The 18,717-nt window shown below is 39.0% G+C and overlaps 1 protein-coding gene and 1 long non-coding RNA gene across 2 annotated transcripts; one reads left to right on the top strand and one right to left on the bottom strand.

The window, feature by feature from the left end:
• Positions 1-7,191: 7,191 nt before the first annotated feature.
• Positions 7,192-10,895, bottom strand: LOC127370647 (uncharacterized). The gene is made up of 3 exons (XR_007886259.1): positions 10,834-10,895; positions 10,316-10,427; positions 7,192-8,286 (listed from the first exon to the last, which is right to left on the bottom strand). It is a non-coding gene; the product is annotated as an uncharacterized LOC127370647 (long non-coding RNA).
• A 1,014-nt stretch (positions 10,896-11,909) lies between these two features.
• Positions 11,910-15,993, top strand: ptger4b (prostaglandin E receptor 4 (subtype EP4) b). Its single transcript, XM_051412885.1, has 2 exons — positions 11,910-13,034; positions 14,515-15,993. The coding sequence occupies exons 1-2, from the start codon at positions 12,171-12,173 to the stop codon at positions 15,079-15,081; spliced, it is 1,431 nt and encodes a 476-aa protein (XP_051268845.1). The 5' UTR covers positions 11,910-12,170; the 3' UTR covers positions 15,082-15,993.
• Positions 15,994-18,717: the final 2,724 nt, after the last annotated feature.

Raw genomic sequence — 18,717 nt, 5'->3', positions numbered from 1 at the left:
ATCTGAAATTAAAGTGATTATTTTCCCAGATATAGCTGGCATGCAGATAAGTCTGAGTGCCAGTTTATTTAGACAAAGGTTCCTTGTAGGTAGCAGCTGCTATTATATTTTGTTTTGAAACCTGTCGGATGCCCGAGGGATAAAATGGTGGAAAGCACCAATAAGAAAACATTTTCACAGTAGTGAGTGAGAGATCAGCAGAGAGACAGAGAAATTGCCAGAGAACACGAAGCGAACAAAAGTGTGACTTAGCCACATGCACACACACGTGCATGCTTCTAAACAGTCTAACTGGCATGTGGAGCAACAGTCATCATCAGAGCACATTTACTGTCAAGGAATGCAGAAGAGGACAGGTGTGGCACTGTGGTATCGGAACAGATGCCAGCGCCCATCGCTGAAGACTAATGATTGTCTCATTAAATTCCGATATCAAACACAAGTAAATCTTTCAAATTCAGAAACAGCATACTGCCGCTCAGTTTAAAGGGGGAATACGCTCTAAAATATAAGCTTCAGTCGGCTGTTCTAATGATTTCGCCAATAAAGTCAATGTCCAGTAACAAACATGAAGTACCGTAAGCTGAAAATTAGATATCCTGACTTGAAGGGATGTCATCAGCTCAGTAAAATCAATATTGTGCTGTCATGGTGTGTAAGACCATCCAGTGCCAGGATGTATGTGTGACATCATGACCAGGGATGTTTATAAGCTCTTGTATGGGTAGGGAGGTTGTTAGCGTCTAAAAAAACGCTAGAAATTCTGTGTTTTTGTTGAATAGTGGATAAAGTTATGTTTCTATTTACTGTTATTGTTTTAAAGTGTTAGAATACGGGTATATTTTTATAGTTAATGCAGTTTTTAATGCACATGAATAAAAATGGTTCGGACAACGTGGTGCCAGTAAGATGCAGAGAAGTTTCCGGAGGTTTGGATTGATATATGTTTTTGACCGTTGAGAGCGTGTAACGGATGATAGCGCTTCAAGTAAATAGAGCATCAAGTCAGTAATGGACTGGGATGATGTTATAATTAATATTCAAATAAATCATTGTCTTCTTAAATTGTGAGTACATTGGGTCTTTAAAAGAAGGTTAGAAGGTGAAACAAGAGTCAAAACTGCAGACTGGAAATGGCCTAGGAGCAAACCTAATTAGTCCTGCTGTTAAAATGTTAAAGTTTTAGTCACATTAATAGATCTTTGATTTGGTCCTTTGTCCTTTGGGGGAAAAAAAAACTCTGGGGTCATGTTTGCGGTGGCACCTGGGGCAACCAATCCCTACCACCACGACCACCACCAGGTACTACACACGATCATCACCACAGTCTCTCTGCTGCTCAGAAAGAGACTATTATAAAGATATATACTATACATTCAGACTCTGTTTTAGGGTGTACATTTTTGCTGAAAGCAATATGTTTCACCGCTCATAAGACATGCAGCGCAGAATGCAAAACAATGCCTACGCTTCAGCAGTGTAAACAGCTGGGTCAGACAAGGTCGGGTGTTGTTGTCTCCTGAGGCCTGTTGTATTCTGGGTCAACCAAGGTGAAGTACAGACGTGTAACTCATAGCTGTGTTTGTGTATAGGATGAAAGGTGCATGAAAGGTTTTGGCATGCATCTTAATTTGGTAATTATATAATGCATCTCGCTGTCTCTGTCTATCACTCAGTCTCACACATACACAAATACTGTAAAAGCTGTGGGACGTGATGTACTTGATGTTTGCTCTTCAAGCTGCCAGAGGGAAATAGTTTGCAACTGTTGAGACTTGTTCCTCTAAAGCTTATGTTAAAACCGCACCTGAGTGTCGAGCTGATGAACATAATTATAGCCATAAGTGTCTGAGGTTCTTTATGAATGTAGTGATTGAGAGGAAAAACTTTGGGGGAGGGTGGGAGATTAAAAACAATGTCTAAAATCGAGCAGAATTAGAAAAAACAGGTACATAGAACAAGGTGCCAGAGAAAACTCATGCTTCTCACATATTTCCTTTTCATCCAGGAAATCAGGAAGGATTCCCTCTTTCCCCAAAAAAAGAAAAGAAGTGACGGGTCAGGTGTGTGTGACAGTTCGGCTGGCCTCCTGCCGGACTGCTGGGGTTTTATCTTTTAACACAGTCGCCCACTCTGCAGCAGGCAAAGATAAAACTCTGTGTTCTCCTTTTAAAGCATGTGTTGTCAAGATAGTAAAGAACAGCCTGTATGTTCCATAGTCAGTGCTGTTGGGCAATGAGTCATGACTCAAGAAACTTTACATGTGTTTGGGGGGTAGGAGTAACTAATTACATTTATTCTGTAATTGAGTAGCTTTATAGCATAAGTGAACTCTACTATTAGGAGATTTTAAGTTTTTAGTCTAACTTTTAGTTTTTTACTTTTACTTTTGACCAAAACTACAGATTTTGTCGGCTTTGTGAGCACCGGAAACAAACAAATGTGAAGACAAGTTATCTGGCTTTACTTTGTGCTCTTTATTTTGTATCTTCCCAGTACAAAAGAAAAAGACCAAGACAATATTCTCAAAAAACAGCTCAGTGACTAATTTTTAATCAAAGTTGTTTTCAACATGAGTGCAACTCCTTGGGTAAATTCTTAGTACAATAACAGCCTTTGGGAGGACATACTGCAGTTTCAAAATGGTTAAACATTGATATCAAAGTTTGTACAGGTGTTTCCTTTGGTTGGACATACAACCATTATTCGCTGCATAGATTTTGATTTGTTATCAGTCTGCTATTAATCATTAACCTTTTATTTTTTTAAAACAACACACTTTATTCTGTAAAGGAAGAACAGCAATCATGGAACGGTCATCATGGTCATCTCACAACATCTCTGACCCCATTAAAAAATGTGTCTATGCCACCTCTAGATCCAGCTGAGGAGGATTTAAAAGTGTCTTGCATTAGCATGTCGTCCATAGGTACTGAATGTATGTTTTCCTTGATGGTAACAAAATTATATAAATCTATATATAAAGCCAACAGTCTGTGCAAAGACCGTCACTTCAATGTATAATAGGTTGAGCAGTTTATTAAAACAACAAATAACCAAACTAGCACCAAGTACAATCACTAGCAAAGAAAATAATTAGGACAAAAATATCAAGATCAACTGTGTTTGTACCAAACCTACTGGCTATACACACCCGTACATATACAGTAGTACATGATCAATACAGTGAAAGCCATTTGAAAGCCAACATACTTAGATACATTCATTTTTATCAACTATATCACTTAATTTTGACCTTTTTTGTAAATAATGAAGTATAGTAAAAATATAACTGTATAACTGTTTGCGAAAAAAGAATAACTGACATAAGTGGCTCTGACTGAATCGCTGCTTCTGTATTAGTTATTTCTGTATTCAAGCAGCTCAGCCCATTGTCCCTAAGTATTATGATCATATTGGGTGATTGGCCAGTGCACAAATCACATCTTAAAATCCTAACAACTGGCTGTTAATGTTGTCTTGATTTATTGTATGAAGAAATCAATAATGAAGTGGTCAAAAAAGTTATAAGAAGTGTTTATTAATATAGTGTATATGTCAACTATTTTAAACATATGTTACATTATTAGGACCCTACTTGATATATTATCTTATATTTACATTACATTGTCTTTTATTATCTGTTTATTTACCAGCTTCCACTTATGAGTTATAGTTGTTGACAAATGCATTAATAATCACTTACTCATCACTTATAAACAATGAATTAAAGGTTTATATACAGCTTATAAATGCTGCATAGGAGAGACAGTTACCATGTGTAGATATTATATAAATAATAATTTTAATAAAAGCTTATTAATAAAGGTCAGTGAACATAATCTGGAGTCTTTAGCACATCATCTGCAATTTTTTGGGCGAGCAGGCTGCAGCCAGCTGAAAAGCTTCTACTTTTTGTAATCTCTGTAGAACAACAAGTTATCCCACTGTTGATATCATTTTTGGGATGTTTTATTGGGGTTAAATCCAGTATACATCCTGGTCCAAACATTTTCACCTTACAGAACTGGGGGAGTAATCTCACTCCCTGGAGGGTTTACTCTTTATAAACGACATGGGAAGTTTGTGTGGGATGTGTGATTAGCTAGACTTTTCTCTTCAGCAAACACACAAACATGGATACAGCCATTTATGGTGCTGGCCTTCTCCGTCCTTACAGGCAGTTTCTGAATTCAGTCCCTTTTTTTCAGAAACATTTATATTATTATTAATTGAAGGAATGCAAGAATTGACAGAAGAGTACGGGCAAATCAGGACTTGCCTTTCAGTGATCTGTTCCCTTATTTAGAACAAAGAGGATCTTGAAGCTTTAATAAGGCTCTCAAAGTGTTGGCACTGAACACCGTGTGAGAGCAAAACATGCAAAGTCATAAACCGCAACAGTAAAATAAACAACAAAATACAGATCTGAACTTGTAAAATTCGAGAGAATGTGATACTCACCGGAGCATTCACACTCAAAAACAGACTATTATTAAGTTGATTATTGATTTTCTCGTTAATCCCAAACATGTTAATAATTGTTACTGTAAGTGCACTTCGGCAGCCAATACATTTCTTCATGGCATTTTCATTAGTTCCCTGGGGAAGACCAGAGAATCTGAGGTTTTGTCACATGACCTGACTCACACTTGACCCGTACTCCACAAAGTGGACCTGAGTGGAGATGGGGAGGGAGATCGAGGTGGGGTGGGGGTGGTTTAGGAGTGGTAGGCCTGGTGCTTATACCTCCCAAGGGAACTCAAAAATGTCTTTGGTTTTCCCAGGCTAGGACAGGACTTCTTTTCAGTTTTCCTCTAGTAGAATCTGCATTTCATCTATACATATACAAGGCAGTATATGTTCAGAAAATACAGTGTTTGAGCTTCAATTGTAAGGTATTAAAATGTACAAATTAATATTATTTAGACCACCATATAATTTTATAGACAGGTGTCAGCTCCACATGGTTCCTACTTTTTAAAAGAAAAGGTAATTGCAACAACAACAGCATTCAGTTGAGGCTTTCTGCTGAAACTTTATCAGTCATTATCTCAACAGAGGGAGATCTTCAGGTCTTCACTTCACATCTGGGAAAACAGAAAAATGTATCATGAACTAGGAATGCACCAGCAGTGTTATAATGGCTCTACTGCATGGTGATGTCCAGTTACTGGAAAATGACCAGAAGGCTGAGTCATATGTGTCTGTTTTTTATGTTTAAAGATTGGATTACATCCTCATGAGGCTGTTTTATTTGCAAAAGGCAAACAGACATGACCACATGCTGTATGCTCATATAGAAAAATGATTGCCTGTAATGGGTCTATGGGTCTTTCTAATTTGCAGTGGTGGAAGTATATTTACTCAAGTACTGTTTTTGACACTACTCCACTTCATTTCAGAGGTAAATATTGCACTTACTCCACTACATTTATTTTACACTTGTGAATACACTAATCTGCCCAGTAGTATACAATGCATCTAAAATATGCTGTATTAAATAGTGATAAAAACAGAAAAATACAATACACATGAGTACACGTGATAAAACGTATGTGCTTTTACTTAATTTAATTAATTTAGAATTCAGGACTTTTACTTGTAACTGAGTATTTTTATTTTTAATATTTCTACTTTTACTTAAGAAAAAAAAATAAAAATCAGAGTACTTGTTCCACTACTGCTTATTTACTCCTGTCGATATTTGGGAATCGAGGTTAATTGGTTAATTCATTCTATTATATTGTTTTGTTTTCTGTAATAAGAGCACACTTCCTTCCTCTTAAGTTGTGGTACTTGATGACCTTTCTCTTCTTAAACCATACTTTTTGTTTTGTGCTAACGACACAGGGAAGTGGTCTAATTGTGCATTGCTGCATCTACCCACAAGATGTTCCGAAACATTTCTCAGGTCATGCTCAAGCCCCCAACGCATCATCAGTATACTAACCAAACACCAAGTGGTTGTACAGGAAAGGCAGAAAAGGTTTGTTTTTTTAAAAAGGCTTGTTCCAATTATCCATAAGTGTAACTTTGAACTTGCATACAGCATGTAAAGGTTTGACCCTGCTTAAAGTATTTAACTAATTTGTGAAAGAGCCACAGCAAACATGTCCCTGAGCTTATATCATATTTGTTTATTTTGCACCCTGGGTTCTTTACAATTATTCTCTCCGCTGCCAGCCATCGTGCCTCAACAGTTAAATGTTGTGTTGCCACTCTATCATTGTGCCAAAGCCACATCAAGTGTAAACCAGACTACGCTACCTGGCTGAGCCATTTTGTTTGGGGAGTAAGGTAGCTGCTGCCCTGAAGGAAGAGACAAGTACAACCTAGAAACTGATATTATCAAGCTGAGGTGAAACCTTTTTAAAAATAGCTCTGTGCATAATGAAAAAAAATTATAATTAGTCAAAACCATGTATGGGCATGATTTCATTTCATGGAAGCCATGCTTGAAATGGTGTTTACTTGCATACAATTTAAAAGATGACTTTCCTACCTCTAATCTAACCTCAGCAATTGCAGGAGTCCTGTTAGTTTAAAGTGTGATAAATGTATGATGAAGGTGACTTATATTTATTCAATTCTATCTTTAAACAATACTCACACACCCATGCGTGGGGCTATTTTGTCCCCCCTCATTTACACTGGAATTACGTTAGAAAGCACATATTGTTTTAGGTCAAGCGTCAGGTTTTCAGTATTCCCATGGTACACATAGTGTTAACTCGGTAAAGAATCTGGTGCAAAAATGGAGGTCGATTTTGAGATCAGTATTATCTTCATGCACTGTAATAAACTGTAAAATACTTACAGGATGTTCTATGGCTGCTGCTTTTTTGATTATCTCGATATCTATGCAAATCAGTCAGCTCTGGGGGGAACAAGTGGTCCTAAGGAAGGTGAGGATAATGATAAGATAAGATGAGACGTAAGATAAGATGTACCATTATTGATCCCCTTTAGGGGAAATTCAATATTTTAAATGGAGTTGTGTGAACAACTGTGACAACTGTGACAAATTTCACCATCTGCACCAGTGCTTATAGCACAAACGTTAGCATCTTGAAAGCAGTTCAAAAATGAGTAGTGTTTGAATCCGCAATGCATTTTCGATGTAAGTGCTTGTTGAAGGATTTAAATCAAAGTCAAATATGCAGACATAGCACTCAAAGTAGGGTTTGTTTTATTTTGAAGGGGTCTATGAAAACCATCAACAAAAAATCTAAATCACAATTATAAATCGTCTTTAGTCTCTTTTTCAGTGCCACCGGATTTGAACCCAAAGTCTCTTGTAATCAACACCACTACCTGTTTATGCACACACAGTGACATGGCGAACAGGGGAATTACCCTTTTGCTGACATCTGATAAAATCTGTCTGACGGTCTACAGAGTCTACAGTGACACAGAATTGTTTCCAGATCGTAAGAAAAAGAGGAAAAGCAAAAAAAAAAAGAACTGTACATAATTAAGGAGTTTTAATGTTTCAACATTATGTCCAAAAACACTAAGGTAAGTAAGTAAGTAAGTTAAGCGTTATTTATAAAGAACTTTTTAAAACACACAGTTACAAAGTGCTTCAAAAACAAATAAATATAAACACACACATACATACACACTCACTGTATATATGTGCAACATATAGATATATACATACATAAACAATCATATTCAAATACTAACATGTGGATGAATACAGCAAGAATAAGAATAAGACACAACAAAAATAAGTAAACAAACACAGGAAAGGAGATTTATAAAAAGGATTGCCTACAGAGGTGGGTTTTGAGCAGCCGTCTAAAACGGTCCAAAGATTTCGAAAATCTGAGTGATTCCAGAGGTTTGGGGCTAAAATAGCAAAGGCACGGTCGCCTTTAGTTTTGCAGTTGAAGCGGTGGTTGGATAAAAGGTCTAGAATTGAGAAGCGGAGTGGTGGAGGAGTGGAATGAGGAACAAGGACATCTGAAATGTAACTGGGGGCAAGGTCATGAAGTGCCTTGTATGTAATCAGCAGGATCTTGTAGTTGATTCCTAATTTTACAGGAAGCCAACAAAGGTATGCGAGAACATGAGTAATGTGGGGCTGACGGCTGGTTCTGGTTAAACGTCTGGCAGGACTGGACAAGTGTTGTAACATGATGGTCAAAAGTCATGTCCTGGTCAAAAATAATATTCATGTCATGGAGGGAGGACAGTTGATTCAGGTTATCGTGTCAAGCAGAGAAGTAGATCTGTGTATCATCAGCATAACAGTGGTGTGACACGTCTTGGAAGCGCCTGAACAAATTACACAGAGGAAGCATGTACAGTGAGGTCATCACCTCTTCTTCATACCATGAAATTCCCATACAGCGATATGATATGATTTGATTTTGGAGCAATGTGAGGAGGAAAGTATTAATCTTAAAGCTGCACAAAATTATTTGAGGCCTCTACAGGGCTAAAAAGCATCAAGTCGTCATGACAGATAGACAGTCACTGCATGTCAGAGGCTTATAAAGCTTTAGGGCTAACATGTTAGTAAATAATTGCTTACTTACACTTCCAGCAGACATAGAGCAACATTAGCCTTCATTTGGGGGCGTGCATTTGACCAACAGACAAATATAAGTCCAATATTCACCCTTGGTCTCAGAAGAGAAAAATATCTGGTTCTTTAACTGCTAAATGTTTAACTGTTATGGTGAAAGAGTGGGTCTATCTGAGTTTTCTTTCCAGGAGAAAGCTGAAAATGAGGCTGACTGGAGCACTGAGGATGAACCATACAGCCAAAACAAAACAATGAGCTAAAAGAGGCTTAAAAATTGAAGAGCTGCAGAGTTTGGTAATAATTTTATAAAAACTGTGATTTTGCCATTAAGTAGAAACTTGTCCATTAGAGTTGTTGATTCTCACATTTCCCATAGATCAAGTTGTTATGTAATGCATATTTCAGACTGAGTAATGGCACACAAAATAAATCTATTATATTGGCCCGAAAATTAGACCACCCTGATTATAAGACAAATATTAGACTACCTTAATTATAAGATTAATAAAAGTAAAACATGAAATAATACCATTAAAGCAGATAAGAAACCCCATTTGTGCGGATCAGTCAAATACTCATATACTCTTCTCTCAGGCTCTTGACTTGATTTCCTCTGGCAGATAGCATTTTTGAGACTGCCATTCAGCTTTTTTGAGCTCCTTTCTTGACTGACTGATAGAGGATTTGGTCCCATTTGTCTTCCTGTAATAAAGATCTCGGGACACACCTCTTTTATTTCTGTGGTGATAAAGCATGTTGCACAAACCTTCAGGAACTCTTGTTGGTTAAACTGTCCTCACAAAACACTTTTTAAGGCCCGGACACACCAACCCGATTATCGGCCGTCGGACGTCGTCGGACAGTCGGGCGAGGTCGGTGACTCGAGTCAGTTTGGTGTGTCCCGTGCCGTCGTCAGTCGGCGTCGGCATTAATTTTGGCCGATTCGACATGTAGAATCGGCCAGTGGCCATCGGCCTCAATGACCAATCTGATTGGTGGAGTGCTAGCCCTTGATTAGCGAATCAGTGAGTGCAGGAGAAAACCGGAAGTAACGATGGTAAAACATACTACGCCAACGCCAGTATCTTATTATTATTATTAGCCATCATATTTTCCATTCAGCGAGTAATGTCAACACTCTCTGATGAAAACAATGACTGAAGACAGCGTGCTCTGTGTTTACTAGGTCTAGAGTGATCCGTCATTTCCGGTTTTCATTTTTTTGGGTGACAACACAGATTAGCTCCGCCTGCTGTTATGGGGACATATTACTCCTCGCGCACGTGCAAAACATACACTCCAGTCGGCATCGGTTTGGTGTGTTCAGAGGCACTTTTTTGACCGACTCGGGGAGACGGGAGCCGACTGATCAGTTCAACTGCTTTTCTGCCGACGGTTGGCCGTCGGGTTGGTGTGTCCTGCCCTTAAGGCTAACTGACTCTAAAAAACACACTATAAACTCACTTGAAGGCTCTCTAGTTTAGCAACATTAAAGCTACAAACAACCCGTGATGCAACACTCTGCAAGAAACTCCATTCAAAAAGAATAACAGATGTTTGTGAACATGTAATTGCCTAATTCTCAGATATAATACAACCCCGTCTTATCTATATATATATATATATATATATATATGTGTGTGAAGACATAGATTGTGTGTTGTGTTGACACATCACTAGCGTAATTACCATAGTAGAGGTAGTAGGAGAAAAAGACAATATTAAAGAAATGCAGTAGCCTACTTGTATTTGCATATTGTAATGGAATAAACTTACCCAGGATTAAGGGCGTTTCAGTGCTATGAAAACATTCAGTTCCTTCCCCTTTTTTTTGGATAAAAACTTTACCCGTAGATCAGAGGAAACGATACTTCTGTCAAGGTTTCATCTGTGTTTGTTGGAGTACATGACACATTTTCAGCATGCACCGCAGATCACTCCACCACTTTGTAATAGTGTACAAACACTAACATCCTGCTCTAAAACATTTTGTTTATGGACCATAAATAACAGAACTGATTCGTTAGTCACTGTTTGATTCAGTGAAGACACTATCAACTTCATGACTAGTGTCCTAACAAACATTTAGATATTTATCTGCTGCAGCTGTTGTTGGTGAAAACAGCCTGATTGCCTCCAAGTAAAACATAATGCAGAAAAATAAAAACAATGTCTTGGCTCTGGTCAAAGATATAATTCAAAAATAATGTGCAATGACTTAGATATATCTTGAATCAATAGCATTTCTTCAATAAATGTTTTTGTATACATTATTTGTTTTCTACAGCACTTACTTGAAATGCATTGAGGTTTTGCACAGCATCTTAAGTCTTGAAACAATTCAGTGGAATGTCTACGAGATGGGAAACAGAGGTTAAAAGGTGTCGTGACCACAAGCCAAAAGTACCTTTCAATGACGCAGTTGAATTTTCAAGTGCTTTTACTGTACGTAAACTAAGTGTGAAAAACAAAATCGATTAATAAAATACACACAGTAGGTCACTTATTTTGTAACCATTTGCATCCTCTTTGAAGTTCCAAAAGTATACAGTATATCTTTATTATCTATTCTGATTTATTCCTCAGTTAACTGCAAAGGAAGAATCCTATTTATATGCATATTTTTCTGTTAGTTAACACTTTTGCATTATTATTGAAAGGTGCTGTACAAAAAAACCAACCTAGCCTAAGAACTCTCCTTTAATCTAACAAATTGAATAAATAATTTAATCTCTGTATGTACACAATATGTCTGTCTTTCGACAACCGTTCATCTGATTGACTTCACACTTGGCAGATGTATTGCTGAGGACCCAATGGAAGTGCAGTGTCGAGTTTAGGGAAATTAGCCAGATTGATGCTATAACAACAAACCTTATGTTTTGGCTTGCAACTTTTGAACCCTTATAATAAATACTCTGAAATCGTTGACCACCTCACAAAGAATCAATACGGCTGTTAACTGTCAATATGTTCAATATGTTTTTGAAGTAAATGAACCTGCACAACTGACAGACTGTTGAAACTGTAAGGCATGTTGTTGCTCTGAAATATCTAAAAGTGGGAAGATAAAATTTCTTAAGAAAATAAAGGGGGCTTGAACTCCATCATGATTTTTGCAGGGAACAAATCCATCACGATTTAAAAGGTGATCATCTGTTTGGTATGGAACTCTAGCTGTTAAAACAAATATAGTGAAGTAGTAAAAGTAGAGAGATTTTACTTTACATGCCTGTACATGCAGACGTCAACGATGCAAACCATTCGACAGTTATGACCGCAAAGTCACGTCCCCGGAACTGTGCACAACGCATGGGGATTCTATGCGGTGTCTAAGACGAGTGTCGAGCGTGTCAGGTCGCTCACTGGTTAAATGAAACGCAGAGGAGGAGCTGCCGCCAGTGGCTCAACAAAAAACTCCCCTGTCAGTTTTGAGTGTGACAACAACGTGAACCGCAGCTCACAGTCTCGGAGCATCGCTTGCAAACCAAAAGCACCAGTGTAAACATCTTTATCCTGTGGATTGCTCGTGTTTTCATCAAGAACTTTGCGGATTATGGAGATTTAACTCCGCGCGTAAAAAGAGACATTTGGAAACAATGGATTTGCCTCTTGTTGGAGCACATGGAGAATGCGCTTTAATGGAAAGTGTCACTACTTCGGAAGTGAAAGGGGAACCTTTGACAAGTTTGAAACAGTGAAAGAAGTCCCTACAGCTATGAACTCCACGGCACCAACGGGAATTAAACCGCCCACCATCCCGGCAATTATGTTCATTTTCGGGGTGGTGGGAAATGTCATAGCCATAGTGGTTCTGCGAATATCACGGAAGGAACAAAAGGAGACGACTTTTTACACACTTGTGTGTGGCCTGGCAGTGACTGACCTCCTGGGCACCCTGCTGGCCAGCCCTGTCACCATCGCCACCTACATGAAGGGCTCGTGGCCGGGAGGTGAGCCGCTGTGCCAATACTCCGGCTTCATCCTGCTCTTCTTCTTCTTGGTCCAGCTCAGCATTGTGTTCGCAATGTCAGTGGAGAGATACTTGGCAATAAACCATGCATATTTCTACAACGAGTACATGAACCAAAAACTCGCTGCGCTGACTCTTTTGGCCATTTACATTTCCAATATCGTATTTTGCGCGCTGCCCAACATGGGATTCGGCCCGGTGAAGCTCCAGAACCCGGACACTTGGTGTTTCATCGACTGGCAGAACAACCGCACAACGGTCGTGACTTTTAATCTGATGTACGCAGGTGTGAATTCAGTCATCGTGCTGGCCACTGTCATATGCAACGTGATGGTATGCGGGGCTCTGATCCTGATGCACAAGCGGTTCATCCGCCGCACGTCTTTGGGCACAGACCAGCGGCGCATCGCGGAGCTCAGGCGTAGACGGAGTTTCCGACGATTAGCTGGGGCAGAGATCCAGATGGTGATCCTGCTTATAGCGACCTCCGCTGTGGTTCTCACCTGCTCCATACCTTTAGTGGTGAGTTCTGGTGAAATGGTGTAAACAGTAAAAAATAAGTGTGTACTGGATGTGCGTAAAAGGTTGTTTATGCGTAAAAATGTCACAGGTTTTGAAAGAAACATCAAATGTAATGCAAATAAAGTAAATAGATTGTGCGCCTTTCTAACACTGACATAAGTTAAACCCAATGAATGCAATAATAACAACTAACAATGGATGGTTAGTCATAGTATTATGCTACCTAAACTTTGTGTTCCAACTTTAGGTCTTTGTGGTTAGATGACACATTTATCTGAGGCATAAGTCACTAACATAAACCTGTGCAATCCTTTCAGCTGTTTACAACAACAGCATTTACAGAGGCCTAGTTTCGGTATTTGCATAGTTAGGAAAAATAATTGCTGCTCGTGAACTCTCATGTTTGCAAACAGTCACTGTGACTGAGAGTTTGCTCATTTTAGCCCTCATCGCCAGACTCCTGCGTTCAGCCTGAGCCACAGTGAGAGTTCCTCATGTGTTTGCTCATGCAGTGTAGAATGACAAGCAGACATTCCTGCATGTGTGGGGGCCAATGTTAGTGATCCGATTAAAGGAAAGGTTGACAGGTTGAAAACAGGTCCGTCTTATAACAACACTCAGGTATCCAAATGTACACTGACAGTGTTTGTTCCATTCGCCCTGTCCCTACCTTCCTTAACATGCTTCCAGTGGAAAAGGGGAACAACATTCACAGCCCCCATTCTATTTTACAATATGTTCCGAAGCTCAGCTGCAGTTAATATGAGGCTTCAGCATTCAGAGTTTAAAAGATGCTGTGTTTTTAGTACAAAGTCCCACCTTTGTGTTACTATCCTTTTTTTTTTTACTAAATAGAGTAACTTTGGGAGAAGCCTCGTAGTAACATCAGATAAACATTGGAATTTATTTTAGCACAGGGTTAGGGTTAGGGTTACAATGACTACACTTTTTTCCCATTCTCATCTACTGGGAGCATGTTAGACATGGATATTTTAATTCCAGTATGAACAGGGGAATGATTACAGCAAGCAAAACCTCCTCTAATGTGGGCACTGTTTTAAGAAAAACATATCCTTTAAAGACCCCACTTCAATTGATGACATGTTGAATATGAAGGCTTATGTGACCCTGGCTTTGTGATAGGATATGATTAGACCCTGGGGAAGCCCAATAGCCAAAGGCTCTCATATGATGAATGATGGTGAGAAATGGAACTGTTTTTATTGGCCTTGTGCCATCTCTACACTGCTGTGGCTACACACAAGTTACATTCAGTCAAGTGCCTTTTTAGATTGGTTTATCCATGCCAACCATGTAGGAATATGTAAGATAAACAATTGTTTTACTGTGAAATGAAATGTGGAAAGTTTGGGCTTGTGACAACACAAGCTCAGATTACCTGTGCATGTGAAATTCTTATCAATACTTGTTAAGTTACTCAGTTTATTTACCATTGCTGTTTTCTCTTCTATGCCATCAGTGGAGGATTTTTGCAAATCAGCTGTACAGACCGCAGAAAGAAGGGTTTCAAGACCTGCTGGCCATCCGCATGGCCTCTGTCAACCCCATCTTAGACCCTTGGATCTACATCCTGCTCAGAAAGACAGTGGTCCTCAAGCTGATGGAGAAAATTAAGTGCCTGTTCTGCAAAATGGGGGGACGGGGACGGAGGAATGGCGGGCAGTTCCGCTGCGCCGACGGCCGCCTCTCCTCCTCCATCGTCTCCCGGGATTCTCCCTCACTGGTGTCACGTGAGATTCAGGAAATGGTGAGCACCTCACAGACCTTCCTGTACCCATCTGAGGAAAACCCCAGGAGGTCATTTCAAGCAGGGGCACAGGGCGGCTCCAGTTCACCAACTGTACAGATGTTACAGGTCCGCCCACAGGACAAGGTCGTGGGGCCTCAGAGGGGGCTTTCACTGAGCAATTTAGAGGACACAGCGCTAGACAGGACACTGAATGAGCTCCCAGTGTGCCCCAAGGACCCGGCTCTACATGTGACTTTTACAGACGAGACTGTAAACATACAGGAGAAATGCATATGAGATAATGAGAGCACTGCAAAGACCTGAAAATAATGGACAGATTAATCATCAATCTGTAGACTAGACAGATGTATTACTGAATACCCATTATAAATGTATTACTCCTCAGTCATAACAAACACCATATCACTAAATACACTTCAGTACAATCACAACAGTTATACCAACAAAACCATGACGGTGTGGAGGAGCTATTTTGTTGCACTTTTTAAGAATTATAAAACCACTGCTAGGCTGTCAAAAATGTTTGTTTTGAGGCATTTGACAACCTGCACAATGACTGTAAAGAATTCAATGTTAAAATGTGAACCATGTTCGACGATGTTAATTTATTTCTAAGTATGAATTTGTACGTTATTGTCTTCTCTGTGAGAAGGTCCTGATAGTTTGGAGCAGTTTTAAATTGGTACAAGATGAATATGTTCATAGTTTTTTTTTTTTTTTTTTTTTTGGTACAAACATTTGCAAACAATTTTGTCAAACTGGTTGACATCAAAGTTAGAATCATCCCCTGCATTTCATAATAAAAGGCAGCTATACTGTGGCTTTTCCACAATAGACATTGGAGGAGCTTAAGAGGCCTCTTAAAGTAATGTCTTCATAAGAATTGTATAATTTACTGTTACTTTTAAAGGATTAATCTAACACAATCTTATTTCACCTTAATGGTATATGCAATCCCTCTCATCTAGACTTCATTGGGCAATTACGAAGGGGAACTGAAGACAATATTTAGTGTCTTGTCTGATAGGTTTAAAGATTTTGCCTTTCCTTACAGGGAAGATTTCCTGGTGTAACACAGCATTTAATCCTTGCTATAAAAACTGATAGAAGTATCTTGTTGAAGTTTTGAGACTAACGTTGTACCAAACTCATAAACAGAAAATAAATGTCGCTAAATATCCATATAAAGATGAATGTGTGTCCCTCTTTTGCCAGCTGAAGAAGTTCATCACAAAGTTTAGTATGACAGTGAAGTATGTGTGTAATCTCTGTTAGCTGAATATGAATGGTAAATACGTACAGTGTGCTGTGAAGTAGAAGGAAATAACTCGATATATATTTAATTTTGTTTGTTTAACGCTCCGAGATCGTGCATATATTCCAATCAGTGGATTAAGCAATTAGAAGATGGACAAAGGAGAAATGTAATCTGCAACTATTTTGATAATTTATTAATAGTTTTAGTCATTTTTTTAAAGGGAAAATGCACCTTTTTCAGCCTTAAATGTTCAAAAGGATTTGTGCTTTAGGAAATGCAGTGCTGGACATATTTCACTATTTCCTGACATTTTATGGATTATGAATTATCCGCATATTAAGTCCTATCTCCAAGACCTCTACCAGCAGCCGCCTCTAATCTTTGCTAGAAATGAAATATTAATCAGTCCTCAATAGAGTGACTTTAATGACGAACATCACAATTCTGTAGTGATCACTTGAGGTTAATGAATGGCACTCACATGTCACAGTCAATACAACTGATTCTGCCACAGAGTTGCACAAAGCAATCCACTAATTAATGGGATTTGCAGCGTGATTCATTTCTATGGAAAAACAGATGTAGATCCAGATAACCGCAATTCAAACCTGTCTTTAAATAAATGCTCTGCAATAACATTTGTTTTTGCCAGCATGTCACTGTCACGCCATATCCCTTTCATCTCTTTCTACAACAGCGCTGATGGTTATAACACATCTCTAACCAGTAGCCAATTGAGGTGGCATGGCACTGTGCACCTGCAGACAGATGGTTTCTTCAACCGGGAAGATTTCCAGGTCCATTGTGGCCGGGGTCCAGGGCCTGCCGAGAGCAGACAAACCTCCCTGTGAGATCAATATGCCATTAAAGGGAGCTCTGACCTCAGACGAGAAATCTGTTAAAGCTGCCACGTCTCTCAGGAGGAAGGGAATAGTGATTGACAAAACAGTTGTCATAGAATTTTAACAGAGGGCGAATGGAATAATGATTCTTCTGGGAAACCTGTCCCCTCTTTCCCCACCTCATCAGCTACACTACAGTATATGTGACAGGCTGTTTTAGACATTTAAGGCCATGCCATGAGGAGGCTGTGGAAACAATGGGCTGTTAGAAGAAGATGCCACTTACCAACAGTGAGTGTTCATGATGTGGTCGTTCAGCACAGGAATGGGGTTAAGAGGAACGGTGAATTCCAGGAAATGATGATAATGTTTGTACTATTGTATGTGGGTCAACGTTTGTTTAATGGTTGAGGTGCATGATGAAAAAAATAGGTCAGATTCAGGATTATGTTCAGGCTAAGATCATGGTTAGCATTACCAGAAACATCTAGAATATTAACATATGATGGAGTGGTGCAGCAGTAAACAAGACTAACAGTCTACAGCCATGCTATTAACTGTGAGGGCCCGACAACCTTCTGACCTTCATGATACCTTCTTAACATGCAGATGTCTATCATGTTTACCTTATTCGCCTGCTAAGTTTCTAAAGATAAAGGGATGACCAAAGTCAGTAGGACTCATCCTCTGGGAACCACGGATGTCTGTACCAATTCAAAATGTCCCTATTAAGACACAAAAACATGGGTCCAGGTTGAAAAATAGCGAAGTCACCCTTTAAGGGCTTCTACTAAAATGGTGTGTGTTCTCACACCAAACATACACGCAGCTGTAAAGTAGATGGAGGTTTGATAGGGCGGGAACAATCAAATTGATTTTTTTTTTTTTATTCTTTCAAATTTTCTATATGCTTAGTTTGTCTTCATAATGCAGTGTTATTGACTAACCAGCAGTCGGACCATGCAGTGTGTCTAACTGAAAATCCCACCCTGATTACACACAGGTGACCTCCATTTATCTCATTATGCAACTTCTAAACACTGTACTTTACCGGCAATGATTTGGGTGTGTCACAGGCAAGGGCGTGACGACTTTTATAATCATGTTTGCATGTTTTATATTTGTATTTGATTGAGATCTATTTGTAGACGTCTGTTCTTATCGGTATGCAGTTTTCTTTATTGACGTTTTTTACGTCATCTGTTTAACACTTTGTTATATTTAAAAATAAGGATGTGGCCTTGATATTTACTGAACAGACAGCCTAGCTATTGTTCTAATTACATACATGCCTGCCAGTGGTGCTGGCTAACCATAGAAACATATACAGCAATTCTGAGAATTATAATAATTCCTAAATTATCTCAGGACTTCCGGTGGCCCTTTTAATAGAAACTGAATTATTTCTATATTTACTCTGCCCTACAAAGCTGAGGAGCACCAACTGCTCGATAAGTGAGACTAAAAATATATTTTTTTATCTTCTATTGCACTGAAATGAATGTTACCCTTCACAACTTCTGGCCTTTAAAGCACACAGAAACCCTGGGTGCTACTGCAGTGTGCCTTTACATCAATCTCTGTATAGTTATACATTGATGAAATATACAAAAAGCTACAACAAAGAAATAAACATAATTCATGTCTTTACATTGCCTGTAGGGTCACGTTTCAGAAAGCAGGTTTAACAAAGTCTGAGCCTAACCCTGAACTCCAAGTTCACTACGGTTGAGCTGATCAGAGTTGGTTCAATAAGCTGAGTATGTTAAGCTCCTGAGTGGTGAATTAATTTATTATTTACCTGACTTGCAT

This window comes from Dicentrarchus labrax, unplaced genomic scaffold, assembly GCF_905237075.1.
Source record: "Dicentrarchus labrax unplaced genomic scaffold, dlabrax2021, whole genome shotgun sequence".
NCBI lineage: Eukaryota > Metazoa > Chordata > Actinopteri > Moronidae > Dicentrarchus > Dicentrarchus labrax.
This window is presented reverse-complemented; position numbering and strand designations above follow the sequence as displayed.

What these genes read in the sequence shown, in the direction of transcription:
- ptger4b (XM_051412885.1), top strand. Translation starts at nt 12,171, where the DNA reads ATGCGCTTTAATGGAAAGTGTCACTACTTCGGAAGTGAAAGGGGAACC. An exon ending in CCTGCTCCATACCTTTAGTG is followed by an intron (nt 13,035 to 14,514) that starts GTGAGTTCTGGT and finishes CTATGCCATCAG; the next exon opens with TGGAGGATTTTTGCAAATCA.